Source organism: Artibeus jamaicensis, unplaced genomic scaffold (genome assembly GCF_021234435.1).
Source record: "Artibeus jamaicensis isolate MK-2021 breed Jamaican fruit bat unplaced genomic scaffold, CSHL_Jam_final scaffold_916, whole genome shotgun sequence".
NCBI classification, from domain to species: Eukaryota; Metazoa; Chordata; class Mammalia; order Chiroptera; family Phyllostomidae; genus Artibeus; species Artibeus jamaicensis.
In genome coordinates this window covers 20,960,074-20,972,849 of record NW_026522059.1, presented here as the reverse complement: position 1 = coordinate 20,972,849, position 12,776 = coordinate 20,960,074, and the positions used below count along the sequence as shown (strand labels likewise).

Sequence of the window (12,776 nt, the reverse complement as noted above, 5' to 3'; positions counted from 1 at the left end):
TCATTTTTAATTTTTCAATTACAGTTGACATACAATATTATATTAGTTTCAGGTGTACAACCCAGTGATTAGACATTACATAACTTACAAAGTGACTACCCTGATAAATCTCATACCCATCTTGTACTCATACATAGTTATTAGAATATTATTAACTATATTTCCTGTGCTGTATTTTACATTCCCATGATTATTCTGTAACTACCAATTTGTACTTTTAAATTCCTCCACCTTTTTCACCCATTCTTCCCTACCCTACTTCCATGTGGCAACTGTCAAAATGTTCTCTGTATCTTTGAGTCTGTTTCTGTTCTGCTTATTCATTTATTTTGTTTTTTTAGATTCAATTGTTGATATATATATTTATTGCCATTTTATTGCTCACATTTTTAATATTTTTTCTTCTTCTTAAAGAAGACCCTTTAACATTTCATGATATTAATTTGGTGGTGATGAATGCCTTTAGCTTTTTCTTGTCTGGGAAACTGTTTATCTCTCCTTCGATTCTAAATGATAGCTTTGTTGGGTAGAGTAACCTTGGTTGTAGGTCCTTGCTTTTCAAAGCAACTCGAATATTTCTTGCCTATCCCTTCTGTCCTGCTAAGTTTCTGTTGACAAATTAGCTGACCGATCTTATCGGTGCTCTCTTATGAGTAACTGCTTTTTACTTGCTATTTTTAAGATTTTCTATTTGTCATTAACCTTTGGCACTTTAATTATGATGTGTCTTGGTGTGGGCCTCTTCAGGTTCACCTTGTTTGGGACTCTCTGTGCTTCCTGAACTTGTATGTCTATTTTTTTCACCAGGTTAGGGAAAACATTTTTAAGATCAAATTCAATATTTGCACATCCTAAATAAAATATGTAATTAACTGTTCTAAAAATGGTAATGTTAATGAAGTAGTGATTAAATAAAGGAATTAATTAAATTACCAATTAAATACAGAAGTGCTTTATTAGCAACACTAAAGAAGATGAAGGGATTTAGAAAAATCAAAACAGAGTGAAGAAGTTTTTAAATATACACACCCCCTTTTTAAAAAGATTTTATTTATTTATCTTTAGAGGGGAAGAGGAGAGTGGGAGAGAAATATCAATGTACGGTTGCCTCACCTGTGTCCCCTGATGGGAACTGGCCTGCAACCCAGGCATGTGCCCTGACTGGGAATCAAACCACGATCCTTTGATTCACAGGTCAATGCTCAATCCACTGAGCTACACCAGCCAGGGCTACACACCCCTTTTTTGACACTCCCCCCTTCATAAGTTAGAGCCTAGTTCTTTTCCTCTAGTGTGGGCTAGACCTAGTGACTACTTAGGATGCTATACAAGTTACAGTGTTTGACTTCTGAAACTTGGCTATAAAAGCACTTTGCAGCATCCTTCTTACTATCTAGCATCGCTCTTTCTAGGGGAACCCAAAGCCATGTTTTGAAGAAGCCCAGGAAGCCCTGTGCAGAGGTTCACGTGGTGAGGAATCAAGGTCTCTTGCCAACAAGAGCCAGCACAAACCTGCCAGCTGTGTGAGTGAGCATCTCGGAAACCTCCCATCCCAGTTGAACCTTAAAATCCTACCACCACAACCAGTAGCTTGACTGCAACTTTATGAGAGACCGCAAGCCAAGGCCATGGAGCCACCCTGGCCCCAAATTCCTCACTCACAGAAGCCATGAGATAATAAAAGTTTATTTTTGCTTTAAGCCATTAAATCTGGGGTGATCTGCTATTCAGCAATATATAACATCAATTGAATATGATATAAACTGAGATTTTATCATGCAATACTTAACCTAACTCACTTAAGGAAAAACAAGCCTTATCCTCAGTTAATAAGAGGAAAACTTTGGTACACATAAATGAAGAAAATAGTTATAAAAAGCAAATATCGAACAGGAAATGGACTACAAGCATGTCCTGCATTTTGGCAGAGACTGGTTAGCTATTCATCAAACCCTTTTCTTCCTTTTCCTGGATATACTGGTAGACTACACTTCTCATCCTCCCTTGCAGTTAGATGTAGCAATAAGATTGAGTGCTAACTGACTGTGAAAACATCCGTGCTGTCTCTTTTTCTGTCTCCTGGCTAAATATTGACAAGCAGAGTGGGCTTAGAAGCCACATGTTGAAGATGACAGAGCCTCTATCAGGCTAGATTCCTGACTGACTGTGGAGCAGATAGCTCCCTAGACTAGGCTGATAGAGAATGACATCCTCAATATGTATTCAGAGTTCTTCTTGAGCACCATAGTAGTCAGTGTCCCCCAGAGAAACAAAACTAATGGGGGGAGAGAGAGAGAGAGGACAGGAGGGGAGGGGAGGGGAGGGGAGGGGAGGGGGAGGGGAGGGGGGGGGAGGGGAGGGGAGGGGAGGGGAGGGGAGGGGAGGGAAGAGATAGAGGGCAGGAGGGAATGGATACCCCATCTTAAGTAGAGAGCAAATTCACCTAGTATCTACCTTTGGTGTTATTGAGGCCCTCTACCTCTTAGATGATGCCCACCCACATTGGTAAGGGCAATTTTCTTTACTCAGTCTTCCTATTCAAAAGCGAATCTCCTCTAGAAATATCCTTTTAGACACATCCAGACACAGTGTTTTACCAACTATATGGGCATCACTTAGCACAGTCAAGTTGACAACATAAAATTAACAATCAGCTTTATCCACCCACCAGATTGGGGAGGAAATTGAATAAAGGCACAAAGATTTAATTACTTCAGATAGGAAGTGACACACATCACTTTGCTCACATTCCATTGGTAAAAATTGGTCCTTTGGCCCCACCTGCATGACAAGGGAGCTGGGAAATGAGTCTCTAGTGGTGCCATGGCTGCCTAGCAACAACTCTACATAAAGGAACTGGGGCATGATCTTTGGGGGCTCTGCCATGGTCTATCCCTTCTCGCACAGAGCATGCTCAACTCCCAAGGCACTGACTCAAAGATCTATCCACATATTGCCTCCAGCTCCAAGTCCAAGACCTCTGGATGTGCAGTCTTCTTCAGAAGGTCTGGATGTCTCTTTCTGCAACCTGAAAAACTATGAATGAAAACACAACTTATACCTCATATACAATATGAAATGATAGGATGGGAACATGAAAACCACAAGACATTGTTGATCAACAGAAGTGCTGAAATTGTCAGGCAGCATTATTCAGTCCTATTGTCCTGGGGTGAGGGGCGGAATACATTCTTTGACTAGCATCTGTTCTGCTTTTAGAAGAAACTGACTTGTCCCCTGTTCAAGTTTCCTGTTCAAAGCTCTAGGATTTCTTCCTTGTCTTATATTCCCCATGGCCTCATCTAAAATAGATATTCAAAAGTATGCCCTCACCTTAGCTGGTGTAGCTCAGTGGATTGAGCACGGGCCTGCGAACCACACAATCACGGTTTGATTCCCAGTCAGGGCACATGCCTGGGTTGCAGGCCAGTTTCCAGCAAGGGACTCACGAGAGGCAACCATACATTGGTTGATGTTTCTCTCCTTCCCTTCCCCTCTAAAGATAAATAAATAAAATCTAAAAAAATAAAGTATGCCCTCCTTGAGGCCTGTTCAAATTTTAGGCCTCCTTCCTACTAGTAAAAGTTTTAAGGCCCAAATGTTGTTTTTAAGGCTCAAATAGTCAAGACTTCTTAGGCAATGAAATTCCTTCCAAAACATGGGCTTCTGTACTACTTACTTTCATCAGTTTCTTGTGCCAATAACCATACTCAAAATTGTCCTGCCTGCAGCCTGAATCATCTCTTCCCTTGTTGACCCCTGGCCTCTCTTTAATGATGTCACTTTTGAGATTATTTGAATCAGCCGTGCTCTTAATAATGTCCTCTTTCACATGGGCTGTTTCAATAATGAAACTTGTCTCTCAACATCTTAGCCTCACCTATTCCTGTTTGGATCTAGCATCAGTCTTTCCCAGTTGCCTCCTATTCTGTTTGCAAGGAGGGAATTCATTCCTAAGTTCAACATTTGTATGAGCTGATTGAAGGCAGGTCCCAGCTTTGCCTTCTTCCTTCCTGGGTGCTCCGATTTCCTGACTATAGATCTACTGCACCAGGGGCCATTTAAGTGTGAAGGAAAAATGAGCTCAACTTTGGCAATTGTCCTTAATGTCATCTGTATTCCAGCATGGTTAATTTTGAAAATTTGGCAGAATTTGGGCAAGTTAAATAAAACTCAAATGTAAATTTAAGTACACAAACTCCCCGGTCTGGATAAATGGCAGTGTTACCAAGTAGAATCATTTCAGTTAAACACTATGGATATGTATTATTCATATATATATTTTGGCAACCTTCATATATATTTTGAAGATTTTGGCATATATTTTGGCAATCTTCATATATATATGTATATATATATATATATACATATATATGTATATATGTATATATATAAAGATTTTCAACCAAATAAAAGGATTTTGTTAGACTTCTCTATGACCAAAATCTTCTGTTGAAAAGATAAGTGAGTTTTCTGCCACAGAACATGCTAATAATTGCAGCTATGGCCATTCAAAGTCTGTAAGATTATGGAACGAGATATTAACGCATTGTAACTCACAATTAAGCAAAAGACAGTTTATCACATACAAGGAAATATAATTTTCTTTCTTGGACATACCTATGATGGTGGGAATAAGCGACCTCCAGATGAATGGTTTCCACATTGATGATGATGATGATGATGATGGCTCAATTGAGTTGTCAGCCAGTAGCACTTAGTCATACCTGAGCTCCCGAAGTACTTCCCAAAACCCAGGTTCTGTTGTTCACAAAGCAATCCACATAAGATAATGAGCGATCGAATTAACATTAGAATACCAGAGAGGATTCTCTCTCCTCCTTTGTTTCATTTCTCTTAAGTTTCCTCAGCAAAGGAAACAGTATTATCCCTATTTCACGGCCGGAGAAACCACGGCTCAGAGGGGTTGACAGGAGCAGAGGAGCCGGCATTGAGATTTCAAGCCATTTGTCTCCTGGTTCTGAAGCCCCTACTATACCTGATGTTGTGAAGAGTATGCAAGACACTGTATGTGGAACAGAATGTCTGGTACATAGTAAGCACTCAAACAAGACTTTCTTTCCATCTCTGGGTTCCTTACATAAATCCCATGAGAACTATTGTGCACGTAGGAAGAATAACTACATTTTCTTTTCTGCTCCAAGGAAAATTGTCAGCAGAAGCTTATCTGAACCTAAGTGGGGGCAGTGTGTAGGATGGCTGTGAGTTCTGATAGATTTAATTTGGTTTTATATTTGGAGAAATGGCCATATTACCCAAAAGCAAAATATCGGTTTGATTTCTTTATTGAGTTTACTTTTCAAATCTCTTTACTATTTTATTTTATGAAATGATAAATACAAAATAAAATAGGTAGCATAATTTTTTTTTGCAAGCAGGGTAATACTCCTTCTAACCTGGAATAAATATGTTTGGGGTGAAGCAGTCCTAGGTTTTCACCCTTTCTCCACTGTCATTAGTTGTGTAATGCTGGTTAGTCATCTAATATTTCTTAGCTTTAGTTTTTCATCTTTGCGTAATGCTGGCTAGTCATCTAATATTTCTTAGCTTTAGTTTTTCATCTTTAAAATGCAGATAATAACACTGGTCTTGCAGGAAGGCTGTGAGAACTAAATGAGTAAGGTATAAATTGGATAATACAGAGTAAGGGCTTAAGAAAGTACTTCCTTCTAAAGGTATTGGTATTGGTTTATTTTAATCTCCTAATTTTTATAATAAAATAATACAACAAAATCATATAGCTTATCTTAAGGAAAATTGCAATCATTTCCCTATCTATGTGCTTTTTTTAAAAAAGATTTTATTTTATTTCAGAGAGGGTAGGGAAGGGATAAAGAGAGAGAAACATCAGTGACTTTTAAGGGTCATGTAGCAAAAGACTGGAAATGTAGCTCATTCTGAATAATCAGAGGTGGTTTAAAAAAGTCTAGAAAAAATATATATTTAAAAAACTAGATCTCATTTCTTTATAGTAGATAATGTTGATCCAATTTTTGTTTTAAATAAATGGAGTGATATTTAGGCCTCACTTCAAATTGTCCCTTTAGAATTCTCACCCTAAATGGCACTTATACATAATGAGGATACCATTTCCCTTAATAATATAAATTATGATGCACCCCTCAAATGAAAATGGAGATCAATATTAGATTAGAAGAAGTTTAAGAGCAGGGGCATAGCTACTTGGGTATCTGTTTCACACTGAAAAGCTTTCTAGATTTTTAGTTGTATTGTTTAAAATATTTATGTATTTTTCCATATCATGCAAATCTTAGTCTAAGTTCAATACTAAGCAATTTACAGAAACCCAAATTGCTTTGACTATTTCATATAAAGTAAAAAACCTTTATACTTTACATTGTTCAATGATAGGCAGCAAGAAGAATCTTATACTTGAATCAGGGGTAAATATGACTTTTATTTTTTTGAAACATAATTTCAATATAATTTAAAAAGACCAAATGAGCATCACAAATTCAGATTTAAATAAAAGTTAACACAATAAAACATCTTAATAGTTTTATTTTAAAATGATGTAACACACTTGCTATTAACATGTAAGGCAACAAATGCCCTAAGAAAAATGCCCATAACCTTTATAACTGCCCTTTGACAATAGCAAATAACACATAATCAACATGGAGTTGTTTTTTCTGCTTTGACAAGAGAAGTAAAATTATAAGCACAACAAAAACCACAAAATAAAAACTTAGTCTACTATATAACAACAAGCTATCTTTGCTCTCTTGTGCGACAAGCGCTCGGAAGGCTGACCAGGAAGTGAGACAGTGGCTGTGGGAGGGTGAGGCTGGCTGTTCCATAAACATGGGAGACTTACTAAAACTTGAATCAAGGAAAATACCGTCTTCTTCATGTATTTCTCTGAAATGAAATAATAGTTCATGGTAAAGTAATTTCTAAATATGCCTGACTCTATGACCTTGAACTTGAGAGGTTAAAAAAATGTGTCACACATTTGTGGGATGCTGAAGAACCAAGACATATCAATATAATTATGGTATCTTATTCGGAGGTTGATTCCAAATTCCTCATTCATGACCTGTGAAACACTTCTCTTGTCTTTAAAGCCAACATTAAGGCATGCCAAGTTTCCTGTAAGAAAATCATCCTAATGATAGCTTTGGATATTACAGTTCTGTAGTGATAAAATATTCTCCTAAGACATATATAGACTCAAGTGTACAGAAACTTGCACACTAACAAACACAAACCACAAAAACACTCTTAACTATTAGCCACGGATTTTTGAAGTCAATTTTATGTATTTAAAATAACATCTCTTTACAGTGCCAGTGCAAGAGTCAGGCAAATTATTTCCCAAAGCTTATGCTCATAAAAGTTGGAAGGAGAGAATATTATAAGATTCTGTGAACCATAAAATGATATAGCTGAAAATCAGCTGAAGGACAATATGTTAGTTCTTATGAATTCTTTTATACTGGGAAAAGCCAGTGAGACTTCATTATAATTCTTCTCATTATAGTCATTCTTTATGTCCAATTCTTGGAAAGGTTAAACCCCATTACAGAGAACTGTAAGGATCTGTCTTATTCCTTTGTCAGAGTGGAATATAGTTGGTAGTGTTAAATCTCGCCGAAGAGGTGAACCACTGCTGAGGTTGTGAATCTCTTTTGAAAGACCACATCGTTGCGGTAGCCGTAATTGCTACAGTGGAATCTGACCTTCAGATTCAAAAACCTTCTCCTTTCAGTTATAGAAAACATTTTTTCTTTAACTTTAGATGATTAATCCAGGTGAGGTTTTGCATGTGCCTGTCACACATGAAAGATGAAGGCTGAAATGTTCGAGTTCTCTTGCCTAACATTTTTACTTGTCACAGAAAAGTAACAAAATGTACAGTCACTTGGCTTCAGACTCTTAATGCCCAGTATTCAACTGGCATTAACGCTCACTCATTCATTTATTCTTACACCCGGAGGCAAAGGTAAGGCACAAATAAATTTGGAAGGGCAGTCTCTGTCTACATTTGCACCTTGAAGGACTTGTTCCAGCACTGGTCCAACTCGGACCCTAAAACAAATAAGTATGAGAGGGAGGGACTCAGATTATTTTAAGCAGAGAGTAAAGCAGGTGAAACTGGTATGAAGGCGGTATCTAGGTGGCAGAGTCAAGAGGCGCAGCGGCCGCGGGTAAAAGCACCCACAGGCACCAAGAACTTCATGCGTCCACACTGTCCTGGGCTCCTCTAACCTGTAAGTCGGCTGTAAGATGGCAAGTCTGGGGAAAGGACATTCCCCTTCTGAGAGGGCCAGTACATCGTATGACATGGTCTGCTTCAGGAGCTCCAAGTGGCTGGAAAGGACACAGAACGTCGCACAGAAAACACTTCCACTCTGCCACAGACAGTTTCAGGGGCCCTAAAAAGGGACAGTTTATTGAAGTCATTAAGAGGATTAAACTGCCCATCAGCAGCACACAGAGATGGAGAAAGATGGCTTTCTTTCTGATGATACTCACTCCTTTGGGCTGCACTGTTGAACAATTAGGAAGGTGACTCTGAGTTTGGTTTTCTAAAACCTGAAACATAAGTTAAAGATCTAAACGATGAGCCTTTGAGAAAAGAGTTTTGTTTTACCAGGTCTCGCAATAAAAACTCTTATAGATAACAACCAGCACCATATTGAAGAGACAGATATAAGGTCATAAATCTCCACGAAGGATTCAAGATCAGCACCATAGCTATGGTCTGTTCAATGTCTGTAACCTTTATCACCTGACCTTGCTAAAGTACTTCCAAATACATTATTTCAAGGCGCTCAAAACCCTCTGCATCCGATTGGAAACAACATGTCTAAAGATAAGGTCTTTCAGTTGCCTGTGTTACTATCCTTTTACATTCAAGTGATCTTCACCTTGAATTCAGGCTCTGACAGGACAGCATAAATGCAGCTTGGAAAGAGCCATCCAGAGGATTTTCTGAATGGGCTCCCTTGATCTGATGTTCTGCCCTCCTATGATTAGAACCTTAAAATAAAGGTTGAAATAAGCATTTACTTCCTACATTTCCATTTTAAAAATTTATTCTGACTTGTTAAATCTTTTTCCCTCTGAATATCTTCTTGTTCTAATCTCTCTAGCCTAATCTCGTTTTACACACACTCACACACGCACACACCTCCTTCACATCGTATCAGAACTGTATATTATTTGTTAACACTGCAAAATCTATTAAATGCTTCCAAATGAAGAGCTAAAAAGCTTTAGTTTTTCTCCTTTATCATTAGTTTTACAGAACTGAAAAAACCTCCCAGCACTTGATTCTTAAATTTGTCTGAAAATAAGCTGAAAATCAGTCCACACAATTAATTCAGCTTAGTTTGTGATTTGGCAAAATTAATCTTGTTCATCAATAAGTAAAAACAAAACTCCACTGATCCCACTTAGCGTCTATGAATAAATATGCATTCTTAAAATGTGTTAAAAGAAAAAGACCAAAAAACCAGCTCCACCCTACTCACCCAGCCAAGCTGTAGATCACACCCCAATTGCCTCAGCATCAGCCAAAGAGGGCCCTCAAGCAGATTAGAACTTGACAGTTGATAAACCTTCAGAACATGAAATTTATACCGCTGGTAAGCTGGCCTCAACACAAACCGCAAAATGAGAGTCACAATACAACAAAGACTTTGTTCAAAAAGCACACAGAAGCAGCAACAGAAAACAGAAAGCGTCTGTACATTGTCCCAATTCTTTCTGACTCAATAACGGTCTGTTCTATAGCTTTATCTAGCTTCCGCTGATGGCCAATATTTCTCATTTTTACCTAATAGCTCCTTCCCATAGCCATCCTCTCTATTTTTACTAGTCTCTGATCTTCCTTTTTGTGTTTCCCCTTAACCCTTGGTAACACACTGCATACTCATCACGTCTACCTATGACACCCACAAGAGCTCATTCACAGATACCCTGACTCACACACTCTGCCAGCCATAGTCACCCGCGTATTCCACCGTCCTCAATAACAACAAAAACTTCAAACATTAGAATTAGGCATTGCAATCTACAAAGAAATCGCTTTCTCACTGCCCCACACCTGCCCTCCCACCCCAATTCCCAGCTCCGGTCCTCTTTGAGAATGACCCCACTGATCCCGGTAACTCAGTAATGGAAGTTACAACAGATCCTCCAGCACGAGGTTGGAAACACCCTCTAGGAATAGTTGCAAAATGCAAGATGTTTCAGAGGCCACATTTCCTAACCCCTTCCTGAACCATTACCATAGGGAGATGGTATGTTAGTGCAGACACTGGGTGTTTTGCAAAGTTGTGGCCACATTGCCCATCAAGTCTCTCATAGAGCTTCCTGAGGCCAGAGCCCAGTTACTGAAGGCCTGGATATAAGGAGCTTAGCAGGAGGCCTGGAGCACTGTGATGAGGGGTGCAGTTCCCATTGAATCAGTATATTTAATATCTCCCGCCCCCCATCCCTTTAATTCATTGGCTCTGGGCTTAAGGACTGCTGCCATCTTTGGGCAATGTCCTGCTGTGTGGCCTACAGCAAGTGGTGTGGGCTTCCAGGCCCAGTAAGCAAGTCTAGCTGCAACTGTATCGGAAGTTTTCTCCAAACAACAAAAAGTCACATGGGGGTGTTCCTGAGCCGGTCATGACTCAGACCTGCCTAGATGTTTGCATGTCTGGAGGTATATTAAAAATGTCTCACGCTTCGCCTCTCTCATGTGCGAATCAGGACAGACTTCAAGAGCATGAGTAACCAGTATCATAGCTAAACCAGGAACAGACAATGAAATTTCTATCAGCAACTAACTTGACTTCCTTTAGAAAATGAGCATTATGTCAGTGGCTGACACCTGGCACTACCATTATGGGTTAAATTCAGATTGGTCTTACAATGATTTATAGAACTTTCTTCTACTAGAGAGTCTATCCTAATGACTCAGTTACCACTTGTGAGTGCAGGAATAATTTTAAGTACAAGCAATTTTATAGGTTTTCAGATAACCAGTATCCTCAAGTTTTAAAACATTTCAATGCAAAATCCTGTATTTTAGCAAGTAGCCAAATTATAGAAAGAAAAAAAAATTTAGTAAGAAAATGGATAACAACTGTTGAGAATTAAATATAAGCCTTATTATGTGATTAGTGTTTAAGTTCTTTTTCACCAAATAGGTGACTATAATTGATGTATGTGTAGAAACTCCTAGTGTCCAAAGAACAGTATCCTATATCTTGTCAAAGAAATCATTTGTGCATTGGGCTGCTTGGCTACTGACGTAGAAATTGATGACATTACAGATGAAGCTGTCTCAGCTCCTCAGGTGTAGCTGGCTGTGGTTTCCCAATGCAGCTCACATGGCTTTCTTCTAAAGAAATAATACATGGAGAACTAAACACTCTCGGGCTGTTGGTTTGGGGCATAACCTTTTCTTGCCAGGCAAACAAACTGCGCCGTTCATTTTAAGAAATGTGGTTTGTTTTTTGTTGGTTTATTTTCTCATATAAAATGCCAAGGCAGACTCTCCGGAAGTTCACAACCAGAATTAACTCTGAACAGCCAGAGCATCTTCCTCTACCAAGGACAGTTCCAGGGTGTTTTCGTGAGTGCTGGTTTTCATCCTGAAGCTGAAAGAACCATAGAGTTTTGCAGACTCTTTGGAAGAGGCAAACCTGCTGCGGCTATACAGCTCTCCTTTCCACATAGACATCATGAGCAGACAGGACAGAACGACACCCCCAAGAGTAAGCAGGCAGAGTCCGGCAATCACACACCGGTCCAGGTGCGCCCCCAGCCGGGCGCTCTCCTTCTCCAGACGTTCCATCTCCCGGGCCGCCACAGTGTTGGGATCCACAGTCACTTCCCGTGGGACAATATAGGAGATGATCACCAGCAAGATGCCAGTGACCAAGAACAAGATGGCGCTGATGAAGCCATAGTCCACTGACTTCCCTGAAGATGTGGCTTCCGAACTTGTGTCATCTTCATCATCAGATATCAAGGAAATGGCAGCCTCGTGGGACCACTCATTGGAATTTCCCCAATCAAGGTCTCCCAGGTGATTATTCCCTTTTGCTGAAGGGGAGCTCTGTTCCAAGTTAACATTCTCATCCACGTAGGTGAAAGAAGTTTCCAGTTCCTGGCTGCAACAATTGCAGACTTTCCGTTCTGCTACCTGTGCATTCCCTGAGGTGAGAGGTCCTGGTGGGCAGGAGTCTGGCTGAATAACACTGTCTTGCAGAGAGGAAGCAGATGATGGAGAAGGGTGAAGTTTAGAGCCTTCCATCTCGGCTGCTCTTGGTGTCGATGTACAGCGTCTCTGGCAGCAGAGAGCAGCTTTGGAGGCTGCTGCATCTGCCTGGCCAGCGGGAGATCCTCCTGAACTCCAGCCCACAGCATCGCACAAGGCTGCCTGGCTGTTCTTCCTAGCAAGATGGTGGAGCTCCATCGGGGCTACTCAGACATCCCCCAGCAGCTTCCAGAAATTCTGCCAATTACATCAAAAAACACTCAACCACCAGGAGCGCTACTGGGGAGGCCCCCATCTCCTTGGCAGCCACAGTATTGACACTACAACCCCAGGTCCTCCTAAAAGGATAAAAGAAAGGAGAGGATACCTAGTGTCAAGAGACTGTGAAAAGGGCAAATCCTCTGATTTATCACAAGGATTAACACTGGGAAACTTAGGTCAGGGTAGAAAAGGTGCGTGAAGGAAGTAGCAGTGTCTCTGAAGAAGGCATTGCCGTCACCAAGCCAAATAT

General features: G+C 40.0%; 1 protein-coding gene across 1 annotated transcript; it reads right to left on the bottom strand.

The window, feature by feature from the left end:
* Window positions 1–11,172: 11,172 nt before the first annotated feature.
* On the bottom strand, window positions 11,173–12,491 carry TMEM74 (transmembrane protein 74). Its single transcript, XM_037166942.2, has one exon. It carries the CDS (start codon window positions 12,461–12,463, stop codon window positions 11,561–11,563), a length of 903 nt encoding a protein of 300 aa, XP_037022837.2. The 5' UTR covers window positions 12,464–12,491; the 3' UTR covers window positions 11,173–11,560.
* Between the last annotated feature and the right edge of the window lie 285 nt (window positions 12,492–12,776).

Coding starts and splice junctions, on each gene's coding strand:
- TMEM74 (XM_037166942.2), bottom strand. CDS start 12,463: ATGGAGCTCCACCATCTTGCTAGGAAGAACAGCCAGGCAGCCTTGTGC.